We start from the raw sequence: 26,694 nt of genomic DNA, 5'->3' as shown, positions 1-26,694 counted from the left end.
GCAACACTTACTGTATGCAACACACTTAAGGTCTGCCCCCCCCCCAAAAAAAAATAAATTAATTAATTAATAGATGGTATTGGAAAATATAACAAATTTTGAATTAAGCATAAAATTATGAACTTTGTGAAAGAACTGTATGGTTGCCATGACGTCACGAACTGTTGGTCTCTCCACACGAATTGCAAAGTGAAGTGGCCCTTCCTATTCACTAGTCACTGTAATGACTAATGTAATGTGATGTACAAGCGAATTAGTACAGGTTGTGCAGCAGACATTTCACCCCAGAAATATTCCAATGTGATCTGCATGCAGAGTTAACAAGTTGTATTTGTTGCCAAACCAGTCTCGAAGTCGAGAGCAATATTTCTATTGGATTAAAAGAGATACTGTATCTTCACAATGGAAACTCCTCACCAGAAGTTCTGTTGTCTTTTTATGAGTCACAGAGAACAAAGACAATACGGCGCTGCTCATACCTGGAAATTTAGTCTATTTTGTGATGTAAATTGGAAATTTTATACTTTATTGTGTACATTTTACTTATATTGTGGTTTGAAATCCACTCCTCAATGTTGATTCTGTCTAATCCTGAAATACAAAAATACAACTGTGGTTCCCCTTTAAATTAATTGATTAACATTTTTACTAATGACAAGATTAAGAAAATAATTTAACAAAAATAACAACATTTATTATGCCTATTACATACTGAGGTCAGAGGAAGTGGACTGTCTAAAGGTTTCTCCAAGTGTGCTTGAAGGAGACATGTAACCAAATAAAAGTTCAGAAATTGTAATTAGATTAAGGAAGATTGCTGTTCCATGGTCTCTACATTCTTTTATTGAAAACAACAGTTTTTTTTTAATTAATGTTAATTTTTGGCATGGAAAAAATTTCTAACTGCTTCAGGGTTGTGGGGGAGCCAGAGTTTATCGCTGTAGGCAATGGTTGCTAGGTAGGGTACACTCTGGATGGGAGGCCAGTTCACTGCAGGGTACACACTCACACCAGGCCCAGTTTTCCCAGAAGCCAGTTACCCTACAAGTATGTTCTCCGGACTATGGGAGGAAACCAGAGTACCCAGAGGAAATCCACAGGAACACGGGGAGAACATACAAAACTCCACGCAGATACAGTAGCGCCCCGGGTCTGGATTTGAACCTGGAACCCCAGTGCTGTGAGGCAGCAATGATAACTACTGCACCACCGTCCTGCACCTTGTATGATACAGCAGGGGAAAATTTCATCTTGATATAGAGCATGATCTTGTGAATTTTGTCATTTAAATACGTTTGCACATTGATCTAAGACAGGAGGTTCCCAATCCTGCTCCTGGAGGACTGCAGACATAGTCGTTTTCATTCCAGCTGAGCTTCATTACCTAACTAAAGCCTTAATTTTTAAAAGGCAACATGTTTAAGAGCTGAAAACAGTCGCACAGTTATAGTTAATCCTATCATTAAATCAATTAAGGGTTCAATTGCGTAACTGGGAGCCAGGCTGGAACAGAAATTGGGGCTACAGGACCAAAATAGGGAACCCCTGATGTTTTTCTGGTTTCCGCTTTGTCCGTGACTTCAAATGCCCAAATTAATTATAGGAAGCTGACATTGTTTTGTTGCAAAGTCCTCAGAGAATTTTCAAAAGCCAGATGGGATTTGGTCCTTAGCTCGTCAAACGCTTGTAGATTTTCTGGGTCTGTCAGAGTTACAAGTACCACAGCTAGTAAAGGCACTCACTCTGAGCACACGTGGAGCACCAAGGCATGGGCGGAGTGTGGATCAGATGCTGTGGCACCAATCGCAGCTGCAATGGCTCAGGTGGTGACGTACAATAACCTCTATGCCGCTGACTTGGGGTTGGGATTCCCATTCAGGGCTCTTTTGACTCCCGAGAGAAACCAGGGACTCCCTGTCAGGTGACATCAGCATCAAGGGATAGATCCAGGTGCAGAGACTGCAACCAGACCACACGTTGACCACAGCTTTTCATGTTAAAGCCACCTGGAGGTGAGAGATAGCCCTTAAAGTGTCACTGTTTTCTTGCCTTGAGCCTGTTCACAGGGAGTGACACTTGTATTGGGGATGGGCTGAGGGAAACCTGGCAGCAGACCTTTCAGAAAGAAAATGCCACCTGAACACCTGAAGTCTCATTCTGACCCATTTGATTTTTGTAGCTTACCTGCTGTAAAATTTGCAAACCGTTCCAGGTAAATACTGATAAGAGATGCAGGAGTCAGTAGCAGGCAGTACTGAACACAAGCCTATCATGATAATCTGGCTCATGAAGGCTGAAGTCAGCAAGCAGCTATCCTGACAAAATAGTTTTTAGCTACAGGCATAAACAGAAAGTAAAATTCAGTCTGATGGACTGTTCAACCACAGAATCAATTACCAGTGAAACACAGTCCAGAGGACACATGAAAACTACAAGGAAGTCCATTTAAAATTCAGAACAGGAGGTACGTCTTTACACAAATGGTTGTGGCAGTGTGGAACAAGCTACTCAGCCATGCTTTTTGATGATCCTTGATGTATTCCTTCAGACTGGATGAAATCTTCTTACCATTAATCACTAGCAACCAAAAATGCTAGATTTTTCATTTATAACATTTCTTCTAATGTTGTGAAAACAAAATTAAGGGTCTCTATTTATATCACAAATACAAGATTTCACAATATGTGATTTCCCAGCATACCCTGCTGCCACAGTTACATGACCCAATTTAATCTGAAAGCACTGCAGCCTTCAGATTAAGACTATGTGATCCTGACCTGCTGATATCAAAGGCTAGGTCAGGGGTAGCTACTGTATAGTCCAGTTGGTCTCATAGGTCAGTCTTAAATCATTGTTTTTTAAAGACTTGGAACCCAAGTGAGTTTTATCAATTTAGTAAATGATTGGATTCCACTAAGTTAGGAGCAGTTAAGTACAGTATGATCTTTGAATGCTACATAGTGCTAGGAATTGCATTCCATACTGGAATATAGCTATAGTTCAATACAGCTACAGTACATTATTTAACAAAGGACCTGCTTATGTGGTCAAAACAAAATGGTTCCACAGGTTAAAAATGAGTCATCTATTAATCCTGCTGGATTGTGGTAGTGTTTGTCACCTGTGGGCTAGGTGATTGTACTTAAAATAATAATGCAGGATACAATTCCTACATATACAGCACAATAAAGTGCATTATTTACAGACCTGCATAACTCTAAGAGTGCTCTAAAAAGACAGTCAATCAGGCAGCCTTTGTAGTTCCTTACTGTGAGAACACTCATACCCTAAGGACCAGGGCTGGCCAACTCTCTGACACTGCTCCCAAACGTCTGCTTTTCATTACGAAAATAAGACACATCTTTGCGCTTGAAATAATAACACCGGGAATGAAATGTGGATTTTATTTCAAAAGGCAAGCTCAGCGGAATCTAGCAATGTGTGAACAGGCAGGCCCACTTATTTCTTTCTCCTGTCACATTGCGGGCATGCAGACCCAGTCTATCAGTCAGCAACAGGCCCTGCTCAAGACACACTTACATTCACACAGGCCTCACCCATCTAGCTCGTAACGAGGTTGACACCTCCTCTAAGTGGTTCATGTCATGGGATGTTTTTTAAGTAACCAGCTGGTACAATCAGCCTTAAGACAGAAGGTACAATTCCCAGTCCACCTGAAGTGAAGCACCTGAACTATTCAGCAAAACCCCAGATCCATCTGATGGGCAGGTCAATCAAGTTAGCATCTTGGATAAGTCAATCAGTGGGTGATCAAAGTCACACAGCATAGCATACTGACTTGTATTGATATAAGATCAGATGTTACTCCCTGTGGACAGAATAAATACCTTTGCGCTAATTAATTTTAACACCTGTTAATACCCCCAATAAACACGTTATCTGAGGGCTCAGAGCAGATGCAGTGCCACTCTCACAATTGTGAACTCTGCTGTACCAGAAGATTGGATATCCTGCCTGGCAGAATTTTGCCCTGTGAAGCTAAAGCCTGGTATACCCATGACTGTAGAAGTCCCACTCGGGAGAGCAGCAATGACACTAAGGAGTGACTCCTGAGGGGCGGCACCAGTATCGGCCCTCACCCAGAAGGCCGTGCGAGTCCTACAATCCAGCCTTCCACAAGCAGTGGCATCATAGTGCTACACTGAGCACAAAACTACTGACAATCACAATTTAACAAAAGAAAAATACTCCTATATTAGCAATTCTACTGATACCTACTGACAATCTGAATCGGTCTTCTCTAGATACATTTGCATCTATATAAATCCTTCAGAACTGTGACACAATTTTCCACAAAACACTCATACGTTCTTCACTTACATATACCTTTATCCATATTTTCTGGAATTATATGGGAAAGTAGTTAATCAGCTGAAGATGGACCAACCCTGGCGTTTCTAACCTTCCCTCCCTGGGCCGGTTCTGAACCACTTTCCCTTTCTAGTTTTCCACAGGCAGATCCTGTTTGGCCAGGGATGGAATATCAAAACAGTGATTATACCATTCCCTAACACGGCAGTAACCAATTCGACTTTACATTATTGTTAGATAGCCTCTATTTGTGTCTCCCCTGAGACATTTACAATCTACCCCTGAAGGAGCAGACAACCTCTGCTGTCCTCTTTTACAGGGAAAAATCAGCTTACCTACAGATAATGCTGATTTTTATAATATCCCACTGCAGATTGAGCACTGATTCTTTTCAGTCTCTCATTTGCTTATTTATGCCCCCCTGCACAGCCTCAGTAGATGGACTGGATAGCCATCTAACCCTTAAGAACTGTCTAATGCGTCATTTCATAAGAAAAAAGTACAAACTACTCTGGCATAAGGAACAGTTCCAAAAGAGTAGAACCGAGTAGAAAACCTGAAGAGGAGCTGTCATTTGTACCACTTAATAATTTATATGATCTCGTAGAAAGGTCAAAAAAGTCATTCCTAAGTAGGTCAACAATGGCAGTTAACTGGAATAACAAGGAAAAGCTTTGCTTCCTTGGTGGTTTCCCATCTGGGTATAGTCCTCTCCGGGCTCTCTGATTGCCCGTCTGACACAAGCCAATTGGAAAAGCTCAAAACAAGGTAATAACATAATTCCATACTGCAGGGGAAATCCAGTAGTGAGCTGTAATTTGCACTGACCTCTGCCTTGCTTGCAACTGATTGTCCTTACAATAAGTTTGCAAGTATGTCCGGTGCTGGGCTATCCTTCCATGTGTTATTCACCATCATATCCCTCTACCGATGTCATATTAAACTGCACTACGATTTTGAAACACTTTACTGCACTGATCCGTGCATTACCACAAACCCGAGACAAGACAGAGGAATTCTCAGGCAAAAAAGCAAATCACTTCGCCTTCTTGCAGAGGATAATGGAAATACTATGCAAAAAAATCTCATGTTCGAATTCCAGCCACTCTTTGTTGACATCTGGATTGCCTATACAGCCGAACCTTTATTTCATTGATGTTTTCTGGATAGTCACATTTCAACCTTTGCAGTGTGACCACAAAAACTCCAGTGAGTTTCTCAAACCTCCATGCTGGCGTCAGTAGTGGTTGGTTGTGGTTATGCAGTAAGATCTGAAATTTGAATATTACTGAAATGTAACACTGCCACGTGTCCCCAGCCAGGAGCCAATGGGGTTTGGCATGGTTATATTCGGCCAGGGCTTTCTCAGTTTGTCCCTGCCTCTTGCTGGGTGTCCCTGGTGTTATCAGTCAGAGCAGCACCCATTATCTGTTTGCTGCCAAAGCTCGGGTGTTGGCACACTGGGTCTCACAAGGATGCAGACAGCCTGGAAGCGCACAACTCGGGCCTTGCACACAGTGTTATCAATACTCTTGTGCTGGAGAAAAGCTTGTACTGGTGAGTTGAGCTGATTAGGAAGTGACCCAATTCTGGAAAAGAGCCATTACATCCAGTTCAATTTCCTATTCTGTTAATACGGACCTGGAGCACCAGACTGCTGGGATCCATGGTGCCAGTGGGGACTCATTTTAGCTGACTGGATTTTAAGGGCCTTGATCTAGAAAACTGGAGGGGAGCCCCACTGAAAGGGGATGTGTGAAGAGAGTTTGCAGGGGGTGGGGGCAATGTTGCGTTCTTCTTGTTTTTGTGTTTTCTTTATGAAAATGTTTTACAAATTGATAAAGGAAGTTAGACCTTTCTTACAAAAAGAGACGAGGGGGGGAAAACGGACGGACAGTGGCGTGGACGAAACTTCTATTTTTCCATAATGAAAGGCTGACTTAATCCTTATACCCAGATTTTTATTTCCCTTTGGAAAATTATACACCCATGGAAAAATATGAGCCTTGTGAATGTCTGTTGGCATCCGGTGGCACCACACCAAACCAAACTATCAGTTACTGCGGAGTTTGTTAGCTCCATTTTGTGCTTGGTGTTGTGCCTCATTCATAGTCTCTTATTTTCATAAAGAGAGGTCTCTGTACCACCTCTGGTGTTCACATTGTTTACAAATAAACTTTTAAGGAAACATCTGCTGCATGAATAGATAACCCTGTGACCTAGCTCCTAGAAGCACTATACAAGTATACTGTAGCAACTTAGAGGCTACAATCCCACAGTGGTTGAACCCATGGCTGGCCTATCTGCAGCTGTCATCCTCAGCTCCAGTTAACTAGGACACCAGCTACTCTACAGTACCTTCCCCACACTCTAGCGTGCTAGCCAGAAAGGACAGGACAATAATAACACATTGCATTTACTGTGCATTCAATAAAGAAACCAATCCAAGCTTAAAGCGTCCTCTTTCATTCTCCAAATTACTTTCCAAAATCCAGAATGCTTAAGAAAAATGTGTCTTCTTCTTCACGAAAAACACTATGTACATTGCATTTCACTCTCATCCAGTCTAATCTCAAGTTTTGTTATACCACTCTACAGCACATAACATGTGAAATGTAAAATGTTCTGGCAATGACATTTACACTCTCTTTACTACTGAAAAGTCACAGCTGTGGTTCGGAGACCTGTGACCAGCCCTCACCTGGGAGTGATAAGGATATGAGAAGCCTGCACACTGTATGGCCCCACTACCGTCTGCTGTTGGCTGAGCATAGTCTACCAATCAAACATTTGTGATAGAGATTATAAACTTCTCATCCAGGCTGTGGAATCAATGCATTTTGGTATTTTAAGACACTGGGGAAATTTCCTGCTACATGATTGGTAAATCACATACAACGGACGATAACTGGAGCGAAACGCTGTGAATGACCTGCGCTTAAGAAAGCACCTGACACTGGCCTGTCTTCTGATAGGCCTCTTCCAGACATACCTTTTTACTCTTTGTGTGTGAAATATCATGTATGCATTACATACAGAGACAGTCAGAGCATGTGTTGATCGCGCTACCCAGGGTCACTGTACTGTTTTTTTTCCCCGCTGATTCTAGTACAGACTCCTTTCCCAATTCTCCATCCTTTCCAGCGGAGGAATAAGCTGCATTTTGGCAGGTCATAGACACTGTGGATCTTCAAAATGCACATCAAAGGATTATACATTACTTTAATATTGATAAATCTCCTCCAGCAAGCTGCCAAACACAGATCTAACTTCACCTGCAACACTGTGTGGCTTTGCACTGGCTGAAGAGGCCCCCTCTTGTGAAACCATATTTAAAGACGTTTTCCTCCCAACTTCCTCTCTCTGCGTGCGGTGTCAGAAGGCCACCGGCCTCATCCCAGGCATTTCCTGTGTTCACATTATCTGAGCTGCCTGGGGATATCCTTCAGAAAGCCTGGCTGACGGCTCACCCTGCCAACACTGTGCTGGCTCTGCCCCCTTGTGGGGGGCCGTGATAAAACAGAAATACAAAAAAAATATTTATTAGAAACATTCCTCAACAATTTACAAAAGTAGATAAAAATCACACACTTTTCTTTTCACAGTTATGTCAGTAGTACATATTTTATAAAGATACAACTGGTATTGCAGGTCATCACATTATCAAATCTGCTCTTTTTGAACATTTATTTTAGTTAGAAAAACAGAAATCTATCACAACAAAGCTCTTATAATTTTAAACATCACTGGAGTTTGGATGTTCTCCTTACATTTGTGTGGGTTTCTCCCAGGTCCTCCCACAGTCCAAGGACCTACTGCTAGATTCAATGGCTTCTGGGAAAACTGTATGTCTGTCCGTGTCTGCCCTGCGATGAACTGGCGTCCCTTCCAGGATGTATCCTGCCTTGCACACACTGCTTGCCAGGATAGGCTCTGGCTCACCTGCGATCCTGAACTGAGTGAAGTGGTTAGTAAATGGATGGATGTGGCAACAGTATCACTGATTTCGCTGGTGCTCAAAAAGTTCCATCTATTGATTCATTATGAGAAAGCACAAGGCCGGACCGCACCTCCCTCACTGGACACAAGGCCGGAGCGCTCCCTGGACAGGACACCAGTCATCTGAACATGGTGAATATGCCCAATTCGAGGATGACCAGTGGCTTCTGGATTTAGCATTCCTCACAAACCTGACTGAACTGCTCAATGAGCTGAATGTGGAGCTGCAGGGACCAAATAAAAATGTCATTGACATGATTAGCAATGTCTACCCGTTAAAAAAATTACAAGTGTTCTCAAGTAAGCTTCTCAGTGCCAATGCTCACATTAAGGTAGGATATTCTTTTTTCTAAAATGTGGAACTTGACTTGTTCACCTATAGCATGAATCACAAACTTTTATTTGCTGTCATTTTAGTGATGGGTATCATTACTGTACTGATGTGTCCACAGTCTGTTTTCCCTATATCAGAGCTTCCAATTCACACTGGACTGGTAAATGAAAAAGTAGATCAACCATGAAAAAAGGTTGGGCACCCCTGGTTTAAAGTAATTTCTGCACATCTAGCATACAGACAAGAAAAAGTTCAGAATCGGTTTTAAGAGTTTCCAATTAAAACACAAAGATCTTCCCAAAATACTGTTACCACAAAGGTAAAAAAACGGGTCTTCTGTTTTGACCTCTTTGAATCGTTAGCCTCCATTTCAATAAAGACTGGTAATTACTATGAAGTTCCTAATTAATGTAATTAAAATGATACTGAGCTGAAGCTCAGAACACAGCAGTCACAGTGGCCTTGGTGTTGGCCATCGGCAGGTGGGGTGTGAATTCCTCGGCCTCATTATTGCTTCTTATTCCCGGCCCCGCCTGGGCCCGTGGACTTCGCTGGCCCCTTCTCCCGCGCCTCGGGCTCGTCGGCCTTGTTGCTCTTGACCTTGCGCAGCCGGGCTTTGCTCTTCGGGGAGGAGAAGGTGAGGGAGGCCTTGTCGAACTCCAGCGGGAAGATGCCCACGTCGCCGTCGAAGCGGTTCTTGGCCACCTGCAGGGACCGCCGGCCCGGGCTGGACACCAGCTTCTTCTCTTGCAGGATCAGCACGTTGTCCGCCTCCTGGCTGGCCTGCCGAGAGCACAACCACAGCGTCAGAGAGTGGCCACTGCTGCTCACCTCCAGTCCCGGGGGCTGAACACCTCGTGTCCTCACACAGAGGCTGAGGTGCAGATGTGGACCAATAATTCTTGATTAAGAATGCCGAGGAACAAGGGAAGGTTTATTCCATGATGAAAAGAAAAGAAACAACGTTTCAGCTGTGGAGCCTTCTTCAGGTGTCACACATGTTTCTTTTCAACATGGAATAAACCTTCACTTGTTCCTTGGCAGCCTACACATGCTGACGCAGCTACCTACTTGAACTTCTTGATTGAGAATTGCAGGGAGGTCAAACAAAATGTTAGGATATATAGATAAATGGCTATGGTTTCCTCCCACAGTCCAAAGATATGCAGGAAGGTAAACTGGCTTTATGGAAAATGGTCCTCCTGCGAGTGTGTGCGTGTGCATGTCTGTGTCTTCTGCCCTGCGATGGACTGGCGTCCTGTCCAGGGTGTACCCTGCCTTGCACCCACGGCTTGTCAGGACAGACTCCAGCCCCTCCTGCATTGGATAAAGACGTTAGAAAATGGATGGAACGACTGTGTCCATTAGCGATTTCCACAAAAAAAAAAGAGAGAACTTTTAAAGAAAATTACAGCAGGCCAGGGTGCAAAGTTGGTTGAAACTGTTGAAAGACCGTGGCTTATACTCTTCTCCTGAACTGTGCCACTCGCAACTTTGTTTGAAAGCATCCGGATTTCCATGGTTGAATCTGTGCTTGAAATTCACCGCCTGACTAAAGGACTAAAGGACTTTTCCGTATAAACACACCTTTCTCTATAACCATGCCAACCTCCATTAATGCGCATACAGACTGAGGCCAATCAGCTTATTGTATAGCTCAAACTTGGCTCAAATTTAGCTTTGCCATCACAAAGGGTTTTAATACTTATGAATGAAAAATGGAAAAGTCGGAACTTTTATTTCTTTCTTTTTGCTGTGAATGTGGGGAGAAGGGTGTGTATTTAACAAATAATTGTTACTTCGACGTGTCGTGACTGAAAGTTCTAAAGCAACTAAATGTGAAAACTGCAGTTTGCTGTGGTCTGTGTACTTTCAAATGGCACTGCATATCATATTTACTCAGCCCTGTACATTGTACGATACAAACCTGAAATCTAAAGCAATGATCGGGAACACAACTTACAAACAGAATGGAAAACAAGGTTAGTGGAAGAGCCACTGACCATAACTGCACCATGCAAACTGAGACAAACTACAGTACAGTGAGGCCTCAGCACACAGCACTGAAGGCAGCCAGGTAGCTGTACTCCGTGTGTACAGTTAACAGAAGCAACTAGCAACATACACTGCCAGAGAGTTCAGGACACACCAGAGAATTGAGAATTTGACCCAAAGCTGAACCCCAAAGCGATCTAAATCCAGATGAGTGGAACAGTCACCAGGACATGGTCAGGGACCAAGTGGCATACAGAGGACATCCAGGGAAAAAACCCTTGTGGTCCCTAAAGCGCTCATCCAGACGTAGACCAGGCTCATACACGGACCAGGAGCTCCGTGCTGTGGCTCACCTTGGCCGTGCCGAAGATGGAGGCCGTCTGCAGCTCCTTGTCATCCTCCTCTTTGCGGGGATGGATGATGAGGGTCACATGACAGCTGTTTTGGGTGGCGAACTTCCTGAAGGCACCAATAATGTGGTCCTGCAGTGCAAACCTGGAGAGAAAGAGTCATGATGATACCATGAACGGCATTAAAACAAAGGCCAAGCTTGCTTCTCACTTTCTTCCAAATGAAAAAAAACAAACAATTAACATCTTTCAAAGTGGAATTTTACAATTAAGATGAAAAACCATGCCTACTGATTTTTGCCAAGTTCCCTCTTAAGAATAGGTGCTTACGTATCGGATCCCGGCTCACTCTCAGAGCAATATTGGCAGAACTGGAGAGACAACTTTTAGATAAAAATCAAGTCTTTTTTTTTTTTTTTAAACTGAAAAAGGCAGTGAGGCTTACTTGTCGACAGAGAGAGACTCCTGGCCCATCATGAACTGCAGGTTATCGATGACCACGTGGCTGATGTCATACAGGTACACTGCATGGTGCATGGTGTCCAGCACGGTCCTGGGAGACAAAGTGTGTGGTCAGCACACACCGTAAGAAAGCTTGGGCAGGAGAGGAGTCACATCCAGCACATCAAGCCAAGAATCTCATCAAGCCACTTCTTATAAGACGTGAAACTGACTTTGACAACATGGCCCGTTTTCCTCCAGGTGCTCAGGTTTCCTTCCACAGTCCAAACACATGCTGGTAGGTTAAATGGCTTGTGGGAAAACTGGTATGAGTATGTGCATGTTTTTATCTGTTTGTGCCCTGTCATGGACTGGCGTCCTGGCCAGGGTGTGTCCTGCCTTCTGCCTGTTGCTTGCTGGGATAAGACTTCGGCTCCCCTGCGACCCTGAATTGGATGAGGTGATGAGAAAACAGACGTACGGATGGATGGAATGTCTGTAGAGATCACCAGTTCGACGAGGGCTTAATTAAGAAACAGATCTGTGGCCACAAACTGCAGAAGCAGGCCCCTGCAGCGACACAGGAAGCTGTGAGCTGTAACTATCTGGGTCTGATACGTTACTTGATGCTCTGCTGCCCGTGGAAAGTCATAAAGTAGAGAGGCAGGTCCTCGAACTTGTCAGCCCAGGAGTCGTACTGCTCCAGGCTGTCCTCCAGCCTCTGCATGGAGAACTGGGTCAGCATGATCTTGGCCAGCCGCACGTTGTTGATCTCGAAGCTGCCCCACAGCGTGCTCACGCCTTGCATGCACAGGTCCAGGGCGCACTCGCTGATGAAGGTGGTCTTCCCGCTGCCGGTCGGGCCTGGGAGGGGCAGAGGAGAGAGAGAGAGAGAGAGGAGCGCTGTGAACCCCAGAAATCAGTAGACTCTGGCCCGCCTGACCATGCCATGCACAGCTCTCGCAGTTCGCCATCTTTCCTAAACCTTTCCAGGCCCTTTCAGAAGTTTCAGAAATTCACTCAGACTCCCTTTATATACCACTAGGTCCCATAAGAAGCTCTGTTAACATTTAGCGGTGAAACTACAGAAATTCAGAAGATTTTTAAAGGGGGTGAATACTATTTTACAGAACTGTAAGCACTCAAAAATAAAGTATAACTTCTCCTGAAACTTGAAAAGAACAACGTTCTGAATGGATTCTTAGTTTTTTTGTATGGAAGAGCTTGCAGCTCCTCGCGGGATGTTTCGGTGGGGTGCTACACCCTGCAGCCAGTTCTAGGCGTCATGCTTGACAATGCCGCCAGCACCCCAGGCCTGGGCCCGAGCCGCCAGCGCTCACCGGTGAAGACGGACAGCTCGCCCTTGCGGTGGCCCTTCAGGATCTTGTTGAGCTCGGGGAAGCGGGTCCATTTCACCCCGGCCACCTGGTCCTTGTTGGCCAGCTCCCCGTAGACGTCCTCCCGGAGCTGCCGGAAGGAGACGATGGACTTGTGGGCGGCCGGGATGGCAGCCTTCAGGATGCGGGCGAGGTTCTTGCCCTGGGCCAGGGCCTCGCTGGGGCAGGGCTGGGCCTCTCCGGGCCGCACCAGGGAGCAGCGTTTCAGGCCCAGCTTGCGGGAGAAGATTTTGGAAGCCTCCCAGGAGCGCATGTCGCCTCCCAGCCAGAGGAACACCTTCTTGAACTGCTCCAGGTAGGGCAGGAGGGCGGGAGGCAGGCAGCTCGTGCCCCGCGGCAGGGCCACGCTGGGCAGCCCCGTTGCCTGAGTGACGGCCAGCGTGTCGACCTCTTGGCTGGTCAGCACAACCTCCGCATCCTTGCGGCCAACCAGGTGGAGCCCAAACAGGTTGCGGTACGTGCCAGGCCGCGGGAAAGTGACTTCGGAGTAGACGACCTTGTCGTTGCCCCCACGCTGGGCGGACAGCAGCTTGAGCCCCCTCAGGCTGGAGTCCCACGCACTGAACCAGGGGAAGACCAGGCCCTTAGTTGGCTTGAAGAACCTGACCCCAAATTTCTTCAGGGTGGCATTCGAGATCTTGCCCATGCAGAACATCGCCCTGACCAGCTGCGTTTCTTCGTCAGGAAGTTCGGAAAGTGGCACAGAGCTTGCCCAGATCCTCAGTACCTCCCGGTGGTCTGCCTCTCGCTCCCCCTGCTCCTCTTCGCTCTCTCGGTATCCCAGCAACACCTCTGGGGTCAGAGAGGAGCAGCGCTCCTTCTGCAACACCTCCAGGCAGTCCTGCAGGTCCTCCCAGCTGCCCTCCACCTGCGTCTCCTTGCAAAGGAACTGCCCAGTGGTTTTGTCGATGAACATGGAGAAGCTGTCCCTCTCTGGCCCTTCGGCGCCCCCTTCTGGCTCCCGGAAAAGGCTGCGGGCGTGCAGACAGCTGTAGCCATCGTGGAAAGGGATGTTCTTGGAGCGCAGGTATTGCTTGATGTCCGTCACACTCACTGGAGAGGCTGGTAGGTCACTGGGGGTCTTGAGGACTTTTTTAAAGGTCCTGCAGCTAAGGAGTAGCCCAGGGGTGCGGGGCTGTGCCTGCAGCAGGGAGTGGGGCCAGGGGCCTCCGAGGCTCAGGAAGGGGGCTGAAAAGTGCCTCAGTGTCCTGTGATGGAAGACTGCCACCCGGAGGACAGAGTAGGCCCTCTTCATGAACAGACCGGACCTCAGCATCAGGTCCAGCTATCGGAGAACAGGCATTGTGAAATCTGAAATTGTAAGAAGAAATAAATAATTAATACACAATTTTTGTATTAATTAATATTAACTTTTATTAATAATATTAAAATATTAATTTTTGCTAAAAAAAATCGCTCTCTTTGTAATCTTTGCTGAAATATGTGTGATATTGACAGGGAGAGAGGAGAACTAAGAGACGCCTCCCCTAAGTCGAGCTTTCATGTGCAGGGGGTGGACCATTAAATGATGTCCAGTGCCAAGTCCTCACTGTCAACAGTAAGCCACCTGACTGTGTGAGGAAGGCAGGGCAACAGAATTTGGGGGCCATATTGACTTAATGGCCAGTGTTTCACAGTCGGGATTGGTTCTGCTCCTTTTTTTCTTTTCATGTCAGAGCCCACCTTTTACTCAGTGTCTTCTAATCTTCCTGGTGCACCCAGCAGAACAGATGGCAATCAACACACACTGAAGGTCTCACTGTTTTTCCCAGACACCACATATTTACACCACAGCAGTAGCAGCAGCAGAAAGCAGCACAGGATTGTCTTTCTCCCCCTGTCCTGGATGTTTTGCTGCTGAGAGACAAGGTAGGGGGAGCACATCCCGACACTGTTGGGGACTTTTTGGCCTGGAGAGAAAGCTATTGGCAATCAAGAGACTAAGCAGACATTAATTTCTTTCTTCAGTGTGGCAGAAGGAGGCATCCTAGGAAACCAGACTGCTCTTATTCATGACAGTGGTACCCTTTCTTTTCTCTTTTGGGACATTTCTTTTGGTTTACTGGAGACCCTTCTTTGTTTTGAATGTGTATCTAGGGTCACTGGCCGTGACGCACGTGATACAGCAATCATTACACTTTGTAATCGGGTGTACCGGTTGCCTAGCAGGTATAATAAAAGTCCAATATCAAAATATTACTGAATATATATTATTTTCATCTCTTAAAACTTCTGCAGGTCAAACACTGACAAAGGAACTCTGTAGTAGAATTTCACTTATTCTGGACGAGAGCTTGGGAATGTTCTTAATTCTCTATTTGGGCTGCCGCGGAATTAAAATGTCAGCGACTACGTTTTTAGTAGCTGTCGACAAAGGCAGACCTCCAGCCTCACGTTAACGTCTTACTGTACCTCTGATACTACAACTGGGCTTCTCTAGTAACCGCTCTCAAGTAAAAGGTAACGGTATTATTACTCAAAAGACGTCGTCTTGCACACAGAGTGCACACAACTCCACTGTTCCAGAGAGACAGGCAGGACAGAGGAAATTATCTCTCTGATATTAATAGTAAAAATTACTAAAACTAAATATTATGTATCAAATCGCTATATTATTAAATTATACACTTAACAAGCACAGGTGCATTATGTGTTAATTAAAGGTCGTGCCTTCTCTGTTCTTCACTGCATATATTAAACAGCAACCAAAGAAAGAGCGCCATTATTTTCTGTTTAAAACAAAACTCGGTGTACATTAATAATCGTAACATCTGAAAACAAGACGGGAATCTAATTATATGCTCGTGGTATGTAAAAGCATCTAGCAACTCCTCCCAAAACAGATCCATACAGTAACAGTTTCCCTTTCTTTCCTTTTTTTTTTAAATTAAAACACTCAACTTATCAAAACCCGTTTAAAAATACAATAACTCACCTGATCCTGTTCCCTCTGCAAGACAGAAAGACGCGCGGCGGCTGCACCACGCCGGTGTGCTGCAAAACACCTCCGGGTGCAACAACGATCAAATATTCGGGTTTTTATTATTGTCGGGAGACACGAAGTCAATTAATCAATCAGTAAACACAACCTTTCTGTATAAATATTTGCATTATTTGTTTAAGTTTTACAAAAATAAATATCCTAACTTTAATCTAACAGTGAACAAACTAAACTACCCTTAAGAGTCAGGTAGTCGATGCAGTTGTCCGGAATGAATACGTGACGTACTTACTCGTACACATGTAACTGGGGTCATTGTGTTGCTTGTTATTTTCGCTGTAATCACAAACGTAAACTTGATGCCACTCAAATAGTCGCCAAGGAGTCTTTATTTTTTCGACAATGACTTCGAGAGGGACTCCAAGTCGCTTTCTCAAGAGCGTGCTGCAGAACGGCGTGGGGCGCTACGTGTGTCAGCTAAAGCGCCTGTCTCTCGTCTTCTCCAAGGTCGGGCAGAGCTCGCTAGGGGCCAGGTGAGGTTACCGCAGTTACAAACTTTCCCAGTCTGAGCACCCGTCGGTCAGGGCTGATCAACACAGCTGCATCGGACTGTTCCCATTCGTGTCCTTGATCCGTCTTCTGCCTGCCCCACCTGACCTGGGATTAACGGGCCTGCCGCACAACAAAACTTGGTCTGTTGGGATATGAATCTAAAGGACACATCCCAGTAGCGGTTTATTTCTGCTGTAAAATGCACATAAATAATTTTCATCCCAGCGTGGTTGATATCGGGAAATATTTCATAACTGCTGTGCAGTAGGCGTGTGCATTCTTTCATTTAAAATAGTATGGCACAAAGCAAGTTAGTGGCCACAGGCTTTTATGATGTCTTGCCAGCAGCCATATCACTCTGCAAATCACAACTGGCAACCCACTGAAGCTAAGCGGGTGTGAGCCTGGTCAGTACCTGGATGTGAAACCTGCTGGGAAAAACTAAGGTTGCTGCTGAAAGAGGTGTTAGTGGGGCCAGCAGGGGGCGCTCACCCTGCGATACATGTGGGTCCCTAATGCCCCAGTATAGTGAGGGGAACACTATATTGGCCGTCCTTTTGATGAGATGTAAAAGCGAGGTCCTCACTCTGTGGTCATGAAAAATTCCAGGGCGTTTCTCAAAAAGAGTAGGGGTGTAACCCCGGTGTCCTGGCTAAATTTCCCATTGGCCCTTATCAATCATGGCCTCCTAATAATCCCCATCTATGAACTGGCTTCATTACTCTGCTCTCCTCCCCACTGATACCTGATGTGTGGTGAGCGTTCTGGTGGACTATGGCTGCCGTCGCATCATCCAGGTGGATGCTGCACATTAGTGGGGGTGGAGGGGAGTCCCCATTACCTGTAAAGCGCTTTGAGTGGAGTTTCGAGAAAAGCGCTATACAAGTGTAAGCAATTATTATTATTAATTATTCACACAGAAGTTTCTGTGTGTCTCTACTGTTGATATACGTAAAACAACAGAACATTGCATCTAATTTCATTCGTTTTAAATTTTCTGTTGTATTTAAAAGAAGTGCCTTGGCTAGTTTAAGAATGTTGTACATGTTTTATTGTCTGCAATGGGTATTTGAGCTAATTTAAAAGCTGCACATCAGCGGCTTCAGAACTTTTTTTCAGAACTGCGCCTTTTCCTGCATTTTCCTTTGAAAGACTCGGATGACTGCAGGGGGGATCAGTTGTGGTTGGAAGGGGGTGTGCGCATTCCTTGAGCTGCCGTTGATGAGAGACCTGTGCTTGTTTTTCCTTAGAGAGTATATCGAAGAGGGTGTCGTGGACTTCGCCAGACAGAATCCGGGCATCGTGGTCTACGTGTCTCCTCAGAGCCACACAGTTCCCAAACTCGTAGCGGAATACCGTGAGTGTCCGTGTGGCGCACAGACCTACTCTTCATGCGTCTAGACATGTGCACTGGCTTTGAAGGAGTACCTGGCTCAGAACAATAAACAGTTACAGCTGCTTATGGAAAGATAGGTATGAGGCAAGGCATTGTCAGATTGCACTCTTAAAGCCCAAATAGACTAAGCATCGTTTTAAATTTGCACCGATGTTTAATTTGAGTTCTTGTACGTCACCCTCAGTAAGGAAGTGTAATAAGCCTGAACTACCATTAATTATGTCTGGGTTTGCTGATTTATGAGTATCAAGTAGATTCTGAGTACTTTTACTACAGAGAGTCACCACCAGTGTGGCACTGATTGAGCTCTGGCTAGTGTTTCCCTTTGTAAGTGTGTGTGGAGAACCAGTCTGGGATTTGGGGCTCTCAGTAGAGGGGTTGCTCAGTTTACAAACAGTGAAACACAGTCCAGAGGTCACAAGTAGAAACCGTGTGGAAGTGCATTTAAAACCAAGAACAGGAGGCATTGCTTTACACAAATGGTTGTGGGAGGATGGGACAAGCTGCCCAAACATGTGGTTGAAGCTAATACTCTGGCTTCTATCAAAAATCACCTGGAAGAAATCCTGGGATCAAATTCACTACTATTTACCAAAGCAGTCCAGATGGGCTCTCACATGTTACTTTTCTTTTGTTCTTATTTCTTCATATTGAGGGCATCATGCCTTCCTCATTTCACACCTCTCTTCACCTATCCTGACTTCACACTTCCCGATTGGCCTCTCTTTCTGTCCTCTGTTCTCGCCCCTCGCTCCTCCTCTCTTCCAGCTTTTGTTCTCCCTCTACATTACCTTGTCTACTGCCTTGTCTTTCTCACACTTGAAGAAGGCTCCACGGCCGAAACGTTGTGTTTTCTTTCTTCTCTTTTCAGCATAGAATAAACCTATTACTTGTTCCATGTGAAAACTAATGAGACTGAAGTAATTTTATTTAAGTGTTTGATTAAGTGGACATAACGCCAGAAAACGTAGCTCTTTCAGTGTTACCCTCTCTCATGGCACTTATTTTTGTTCCTAGTTATAGTTTGGCAGTATTCATCCAAATAATGAGCAATAATAATTCCCTGCATTTATGTAGAACATTTCATCCTTGAGCACCATTGCCCCACATAACAGGGAGAGAAGAGAGAAGCTGAAGGAGAAGTAGATTTAGAAAGTGCTTTACATTTTTGTAATCTTAAAAGTCCGTTTTCTTCACAGTCTTCATAGCTAAATTTAATTTGAATATGTTGAAACCTTCTGACATTGTTTAAAAGCCTATTCAATTTTTCACATGCTCTCAGATTATAACTGAAACTACTCAGTTTGACTCTTAAATCGCCAAATAATTCATCCTTTCTTGACATCCCTGTCAAGTACCAGATGACTGTAATTAGTCAGGATAATTAGGGAGGATCATCTGAAGCTTGTATTAGAAATGGCCTGAAAAGAGTTACCCTCTTAAGGTTTTATGTAAAAGAAGTTTAAGGAATTTTAATGAACTGGTATTATCTGCTTTTAATAAAACGGAGCAGCATGTCTCTCATCCCGTCAGTTGAAGTGTCTGGGATGTTTTTGTAAAGATTGTTTTAGCAATATTGTTTTCAAGCATGTACAAATGAGAAGATTTAGAGTAAGAATCACAGCAGCCCTTGGATAAGCCCTGAGCTGTCAGCTTTAAGTAAAAGAATTTAGCTTGTCAAACCGCCACGGCCTCTGAGACATCCCACTGCTTGTAGAAATAAAAATAAATACATACAAGCCCTCAAACATTTTAAACGGAGTTCTTACAGCCATTAGTTGTCTCATCTCTAAATCAGGCCTAGGAAATTTTTGAATTTTGTAAAAATTATTGATAACCAATCATTAACCTCTTATTATCCATTTTAGGTTATTTACAAACATAATTTTATGACAGACCAAAAAACAAATGGTTAATTTACTCAATAGACATTTTGGTCACCCTGGTGTGTATTCAATAAGCTGATATTTAATAATGCTGATGAGTTCAAACAGCATTATTATCTATACTGTTCTGTCGATGTGGGGGCAATTATCCAACTAAATCTCCTGAGAGCAGATACTGCTGTTGGGTGGATCCATCCATTCATCTTCTAACCCCTTTATCCAGTTCAGAGTAGCTGCTGGCACAAGGCACGATACACCCTGGATGGGACACCAGTTCATCACAGGGCACACAGACACACTCATACTAGGGCCAGTTTTTCCTCCTGTGGGAGGAAGCCGGAGTACCCAGAGGAAAAAAAAAGGGAGACCATACAAACTCCACGCAAGCAGCACCCAAAGTCTTACCCTAGGATTGATAAGCAATGCTAAACACCTCGCCACGAGGCTGCCCGCTTACACTTCATGACAGGAATAATCTGAAGAGTGAGCTGGAACTGCACACCTTCGGGTCTGCAGGCATCATCAGTTGTGTGATTACACCTTTCTTGGCTGCCTCTGTCACCTGATCTAACTGCCCCGTCCTGTTTCACTATTCCTAAAGCTCCAACAGAAATCAGTTTTTAGCAATGAGGAGCGTGAGTCACTTTTGATCCACTAGGTGGTGCACATCACACAGGCCCCTCAACCCCGCAGTGTCATTTCTCTGCTTTTGAAATGTGCAGCTGTGTGAAACTGGACTCCATTTGTCCAGGGATTATAATATTCAAGGTGGACTTTTTCTTTTTTATAGGATATTCCATTAGATTTCAGTTTCAAGTCTGGAGTGTGTGTAGCCTTTAACTTGGACACACTGTCCCATAAACCAGGACTTACACAATTGCTGCATTTTAGAAGTGCTGTATTTTTTTTTTCAAACCTCCTTGAGGAGCCCCTGAGGCTGTATGTCTAGACAGATGGCTGATGGGATTGTCACTAGCTCTCTTATTGTCAGAATCCCTTCCCAACAAGTAAGGGGGGGGCTGTCCCAGTCTGCCCCCCCCCAAGAAACTGATCAAGTAGAGTGCCGATCTGGGTTGCTTCAGATTTCTTCAGGTGTGTCACAGGTTGTGTCCCAGTTTACGAGAATGTCTGTGTTTCTCTCGTTTGTGTTGCAGCTAAGCACTTAATCACTTTGGCTAACTTAGCCATTTAAGAGCATTTGATTTTGCATGGACCTTGTACCTAGTGCAGGGCTCCCCTCATTTAGGGGACTTCAGACTAAGTGCAAAGAATGAACCTACCGCTGCCCATCAATCACAGCCCCAATACTTTACCTGGACTCTTCAATAGCCCAGAGCTGTTTCTGGGTTCCTGCTGGATTTTGGCCTCTGTATGTTACTTGCAGAAATTGGGTCAGCGTTTCGATTCATTCCAAATGGAGCTAAAATTGTAGGAAGTGATTAACTTTCTCTTCAGTAATTGATTTATTGCTATAGGTTGGCAACTGTTTTACTGTTTCACAGCTCTGCTGCAGACTCTACACAGATCTGATTTGCTTGACATCTTGGCAATGTAACACGTACAGCAGGGTGCCTGTGAAGCCTTAAACTGATTGCAGAATACAGCTAAAAGAGATCTAATTAAGAAAATAGTTCAGATAAGTGTTCATTAAGCCTTTGTAATTAAAAGCTCAGCTGGAAAGCAAACCAGAAGACGCAGGACTTGGAAACCCTGCTGCTGAACGTTTTGTGGCTTCAGAAGAAAGGCCTTCAATTTGGCCCCATTAATCAAATCATTAAGCCAATTAAGTTAGCGGAGCTGCAGGAGGATCCAACAGCAGAAGACCCTACGGCCCTTCCAGGCCAGGCAGGCCAGCTCCCCTCGGTGGCGTGTGTCTCTAACCTCTCGTGAAGAAGGGTCTTTCATTCCCCCGAGCCTGGCGGGTAGATAAGGAATCAGATATTAGTACCTCTTGCAACCAGTCTGACAGCTAATTATTCCCGAGTCACTGCGTCAGGTGTTCACAGAGGTAGGTTGTTCCGTCTGATATGAGCACTGGTGGTAAGGGTCTGAGCAGCCAGTTTTGGGTTTCCGTCACTGTGGAGCAGAGTGATTTGGTAAGGGAATGTCAGAACACTCAACATTACCCAGAGCCTGGTGCTAGTCAAGCAAGCACGTTTGAATGTAGGGGAATTGCACAGCTTCCTTGTGTACTGCTGTGTCCTAGGAATGTTTTCCAGTCGTCTAAAGCACTGGTTCCCAGCCCTAGTTCCCGGGAGGACCAGTCTGCTGTTTTCATTGTGGCTGAGCTCTGCCTCTCCAGTGCTGACTGATGTCTAAGCAAGCAAGCAGATCAGTGAAGTCCTTTGTTAGACTTCTCTGGGTGCTTTGTTGTACCTCTCACCTTTCAAAGACATGCTGGCTGGGATTTTTGGCGTCTCTGTGTTGCCCCTGTGTGTCTGTCGATGAATATGTGCCCAGATCTGGGCCAGTGTCTGGGGTTTAACCCCTGCTTGTGCCCTCAGCTTCTGGCATCGGCTTTAGGCTTTGACCTGTGATGTGAAGAGGTTGATTCCTGTAAATGGATCAAACACGTATATTGTGCTGATGGTCATCAGGCTTGGTCATGTACTCACCTAAGAAGTGTATAAAAATAGGAAGTTCCCATAACTTCCAAATGCATCCCACAAGAGACTGCAGTACCTGCAGGATTCTGGCCAAGTCAAGGGAACGGACCAACTTAAACTTCTTTAGCAACGGCTTTGGTTTTCTCGCTCAGTCTTTATCAATACTAATTCAAACTTGTTTTGTTATTTGAAAGGTAAGGTTTGTGGCAAAGACATTATCGTCATGTTGCCTAATCTTGTCTGATCTCGGAAGGTGAGGAAATTCAAGCTGCTGCTGTAGTTGGGGCTCGTGGACCAGTAGGTGGCGCTCTTCCCTGTGGACCAGAATGTCTGTAGCAGTTTCACAAGTATGGTGATGTAGAACACTCTGCTGTAGGATATACTGGCCTTTGGAGGGGATGTTAAACTAAGGATCTGTATATTTGTCAATCAAAGATCTTCCTTAATTCACCGCTTAATTCATTCTCGCTCTTCCCTTTGAACTGCTGTGTGTCACCAGGTGGGGATGAAGTGGGTCCCCTCCTAGATGTGAAGCACTTTGGGTTTTTTTTTAGATGAAATTATAATCAGGGTGCAGAGGAATTAACTTAGTCTGTAGACCTTGCTGTCACAGCAAATGTTTGTTTATATTCAAAGTCAGAACAATTTAATGAGAAGACGATGACTTTCTTTGCAACACATGCATGATCCTAAGCATAGTGCCCCGAGGCACCAGATCCCTTCCTGAGAAAGCGGAGCAGTGAGGCTTGGACGCCCATGTCCTTTCCTTAAGAACACCAGATATCTGAATGTAGAAGGAACATGCAAGCTCCACACAGACAGGCACCCAAGGCAATAATCGAATCCAGGGCGCTAGTGCTTTGTGGGAGCAGCATTACATCATTATGTTGACTTCTTGAAAATGTTAGAAGCTTTGGAAATTTCCTGGAATTACACAATTTTTAGTTATTTTTGTTAATATTCCAACTTTAATTGCATAGTGGATTTACACTTAATACCCACAGTTTACCACATGGTCAGTGAACTCAGAATTGTTTTTAATCAATGATTAATGCATCGTCATTTATTATGTATATTATTAAAATAATTCAAATAATAATAATTGTAAAATACATTGTATTCATGGGGTGTTTTACTGCTCTCTAGAACTGTTGCTGTATTCTGATTTTATTTTTAAGACCTTTGAGATGTTGGTTACCTTTAAGACATCCTTTTAAAAATAAAATAGTTTAATTTCAAAGATCATATGATTGTTACCTAAAAGAGAAGTATATTATGCAAGTCTCAAGTTTAATTGATCTGTTCATTTAGTGCCATAAACCGTACGCACATGTATGTGTTATATGTTAAATGTGTAGTGAGGTCCATCGTGGGCTGGTTCTGGTTCTGATCACTGCGCTGTTCTGTCACAGTGAATGGTGCGGTGAAGGAGGAGCAAATCGCCAGCAAGACGTCTCAAGAGATCACCCAGCTGATCACCAAGCTGGCCGGGCAGTCCGGACTGGAGGTCATCCGAATCCGCAAGCCCATCCACACCGACAGCCCCAGCATCCAGGGCCAGTGGCACCCCTTCACCAACCGGCCGCCCGCCCTAGGAGTGCTTCGCCCGGGGGACCGGCAGACCCAGTGACCGTGCTCTGCTCTGCAGTGGAGTGGACTCAGGATCAGTCTGCTGCGCTGCTGTTTGGGCCATCACAGGTTTTATGAGCTGGAGGTGGCTACTGCTGCAGCTGCTGCTGCTGCTGCTGTGTTTTGAGTGAAAGTTCCTAGGCAGACATTCAAAGATAAAATAATTCCTGTTCGGTAAGGATTGGGCCTTAGGGCCTCAGGGTTGCTCAAGCCATAAAGGCACTCATCTGGAGATCTGTTTGAGCTCTGATGTGATGTGGAGTCCTCACTGGTTCCAGCGTGAGTCCCTGCTCTGATATTTCCCTAAGCAGCAGTGCAGGTGACCCCCAGCTGCTGGGGTTTTACAGCACACACAGTGACCCCTGGGTCCTGTGCTCACTTGTCTCAGCAGAGCTCACAGCCCAAAGCAGTGCTGGACATGGCGCTGTCCTTCTTCCTGCTGAGCTGATTGACATAGTGAAATTTCAGGCTGGGAGGGCAAGAAAAACAACGATTTGAAACTTAATTAAAAATCTACCGAAACATCTTAGCTCAGCCCTTTAATATGGACAGTTCATGCAGGTGCTAACAGCTGGTAAAGCCTGAAATGGACCACAAACCGCTGTGCAGTGGGAATAATAACAAGCAATGAATGATGTAGCTGCTCTGCTGCATGTTAAGCAGGGTCACGACAGTGACAGTGAGAAGACTCCTTACAGAAGTGCTTACCACAGCTGAGGTTCCTGTGCTGGCCTCCACAATTTGTCTCCTTTTTTTCTCTCTGTGAAATGTTTGGTTAATTTTTTTATTTCAATTATATCTTTAAGTAGCCAGCACACTGGCTTCATAATACTTTCTTAGAGGTTAAAAAAGATGCAGTCATTGCCCTTTATGGCCATTTTTTTAAAAACATAGAACAAGTATAATGTTTTTATAACCTAATCCCTAAACTGTGTACTCTGACAAGTGTTATGAGCAGTCCTGCCTCTGCTGGTGTCATGAAAGATTATGATACGGTTAAATTTAAAATGTAACCCCGATGAAGGTGTCACCCTGGCTACATTCAAATAAAGCATACGTCATACTTTGGCAATAGTATTTTGTTGTCTGCCCCTAGACCTTTCTCTCCCTGTGATGAATGTGTCACTCTTTTCCAAGCAGGTTGTCTGCAAAACACCTCGATAAGATCCAGTGTGGCTTGGGACAGCAGAAAATAAAAGTGCAAAGTTAGCGGTGCCGGAAAGCCGTCTTCCATTTCTTATGTTAGGAATGTTTGTGCTGCTTTGCACGGTTTGTGTGGCTGGGATGTTGGTTGACTACAGTGCAGCTCTTCAATGACCTGATGGATCATCAGTCTCTGCCCTTGTAAGACTGGGGGGTGCAGTGCCCACCCCCCCTCACCCGTGTTTCAATTCATTACTCGTTCCTGTGGCTGTTTTAAATAGTGGTATAATATATATAGGCATTGTTAATAAGACACGCTTTCATGGAATGCAGCTAATGTGAGTGGTGCCTGGTTTTAAACTCTCTTTCTTAAGAAGGTTTTTAAAATGAAGCCATTATGCATCACGTTTCGCCTGCTTAAGTGATGGAGTGGTGCTTCTTTTATCCCTGTTCAAATTCTGACATGTTTGAAATTTTTTTTAGCTTGCAAGCCTACTGCACTGGTGTTCTTCTCCCATCAGTGCAGTGGGGAAGTGGGAGCCAGGGGTTGTGTCCTTCCTAGGGGCTGTGTTCCTCCAAAGAGTGTATCCGCACAAGGGGCATGTCTAACATTCCAGGTCTCCTGCTGATTTAAAACAAAAATGTGCTTGAACCACATGATGGTCTCAACTGTGTGTCTCCAGCAGGACTGATTGACCTCAGCAGGCACAAGCTGACCTCTTGAAATTGAGAGCACTGGGCTCACTACTTACAGGTTGTTTTAAAAATGGCAGGATGTCAACAAGAAAAAATTGAGGCATATAAAGATTGAATGTGGTGTGGGTTGTTTTTTTCTTTAAATGATAAAAGCATTAAATGTTAAAAAAAAGCCAAATTGAAAAAGCACGTAAAATTGAACTTTTTTTTTCTACTCAGATGGTGTCTGTCAGGAAATGACAGATTCCATAACTGGGCTAAAAGTAATTTTGTTTGACTGACTTTCAGGTTCTTCCTGCACAGCAGGTTCCTGGAGCGAAGTTGCAACAACAGGTCACGTCAGCCTTCCCTAAATAAAGGAGCTTTGTTTTTTTAGATGGATGTGATGCAAGCAGGGGGAGATTAAACATGCAGATAGTGCCTTCCGAAGAGGACAAACCGTGGGCAGATGATGAATTTTGGTTGCTGTGCACAGCAGCAGGAATTGCTTTGAGCTGGAAAAGCTTGTCTGTGGCATCTGCTTGTTTACCGGTTTTACAATAGCAGGTGTGTTGACATAAGATGTAAGAGCTCATCCAGCCAGGGTGTCAGATTTGATAGCATGGGCATGCAGCTTGTTCCTTATTACCGCACCCCTTTGTGTACCGGCTGTTCTCTGTGTTCCACGTCTCTTTCCCTTCCTTGCCACTCAAGTCCCCTGGTTGGCATTTTCACTGTTAATACTGAAGACGTCCGCTGGATTCATATTTTTTTATTTCTTTTGACGAGTTTGAATATGTGAATCAGGTCCTCTGTGGAATCAGGAGTCTTTGTTGTTAAAGATGAAAAGATTCCATTCTTTTAGCCTATCACTGCAGGACAGTCCTTTATATCTGGGAACGTTTCTGGTTGCTCTTCTCTGGACTGTTTCCATGTCTTTTTGGACATGTAGTGTCAGCGCAGTGTTCTGAATGAGGTCTTGCTAGTTGTGAAAACGGCAGAGGTTCTGGCAGTGGTG

General features: G+C 44.7%; 2 protein-coding genes across 3 annotated transcripts; one reads left to right on the top strand and one right to left on the bottom strand.

Annotated features, from left to right (window-relative positions):
• Positions 1-7,858: 7,858 nt before the first annotated feature.
• twnk (twinkle mtDNA helicase) lies at positions 7,859-15,904 on the bottom strand. Of its 2 annotated transcripts, XM_088636027.1 has the most exons (7): positions 15,784-15,904; positions 14,532-14,702; positions 12,792-14,159; positions 12,075-12,315; positions 11,456-11,563; positions 11,014-11,155; positions 7,859-9,448 (listed from the first exon to the last, which is right to left on the bottom strand). In XM_088636027.1, the coding sequence occupies exons 3-7, from the start codon at positions 14,122-14,124 to the stop codon at positions 9,173-9,175; spliced, it is 2,100 nt and encodes a 699-aa protein (XP_088492153.1). In that variant the 5' UTR covers positions 14,125-14,159; positions 14,532-14,702; positions 15,784-15,904; the 3' UTR covers positions 7,859-9,172. The 2 variants fall into 2 exon arrangements, with proteins under 2 accessions (XP_088492153.1, XP_088492152.1); XM_088636026.1 differs by lacking the exon at positions 14,532-14,702.
• A 155-nt stretch (positions 15,905-16,059) lies between these two features.
• mrpl43 (mitochondrial ribosomal protein L43) lies at positions 16,060-24,935 on the top strand. The gene is made up of 3 exons (XM_088636028.1): positions 16,060-16,322; positions 17,592-17,698; positions 23,642-24,935. The coding sequence occupies exons 1-3, from the start codon at positions 16,192-16,194 to the stop codon at positions 23,857-23,859; spliced, it is 456 nt and encodes a 151-aa protein (XP_088492154.1). The 5' UTR covers positions 16,060-16,191; the 3' UTR covers positions 23,860-24,935.
• The last annotated feature ends 1,759 nt before the right edge of the window (positions 24,936-26,694 follow it).

This window comes from Lepisosteus platostomus, chromosome 6 (assembly GCF_059453375.1).
Source record: "Lepisosteus platostomus isolate fLepPlt1 chromosome 6, fLepPlt1.hap1, whole genome shotgun sequence".
In the NCBI taxonomy this organism is placed as follows: Eukaryota; Metazoa; Chordata; class Actinopteri; order Semionotiformes; family Lepisosteidae; genus Lepisosteus; species Lepisosteus platostomus.
The sequence above is the reverse complement of the archived record's forward strand: the minus strand, read 5'-3'. Positions and strand labels throughout refer to the sequence as shown.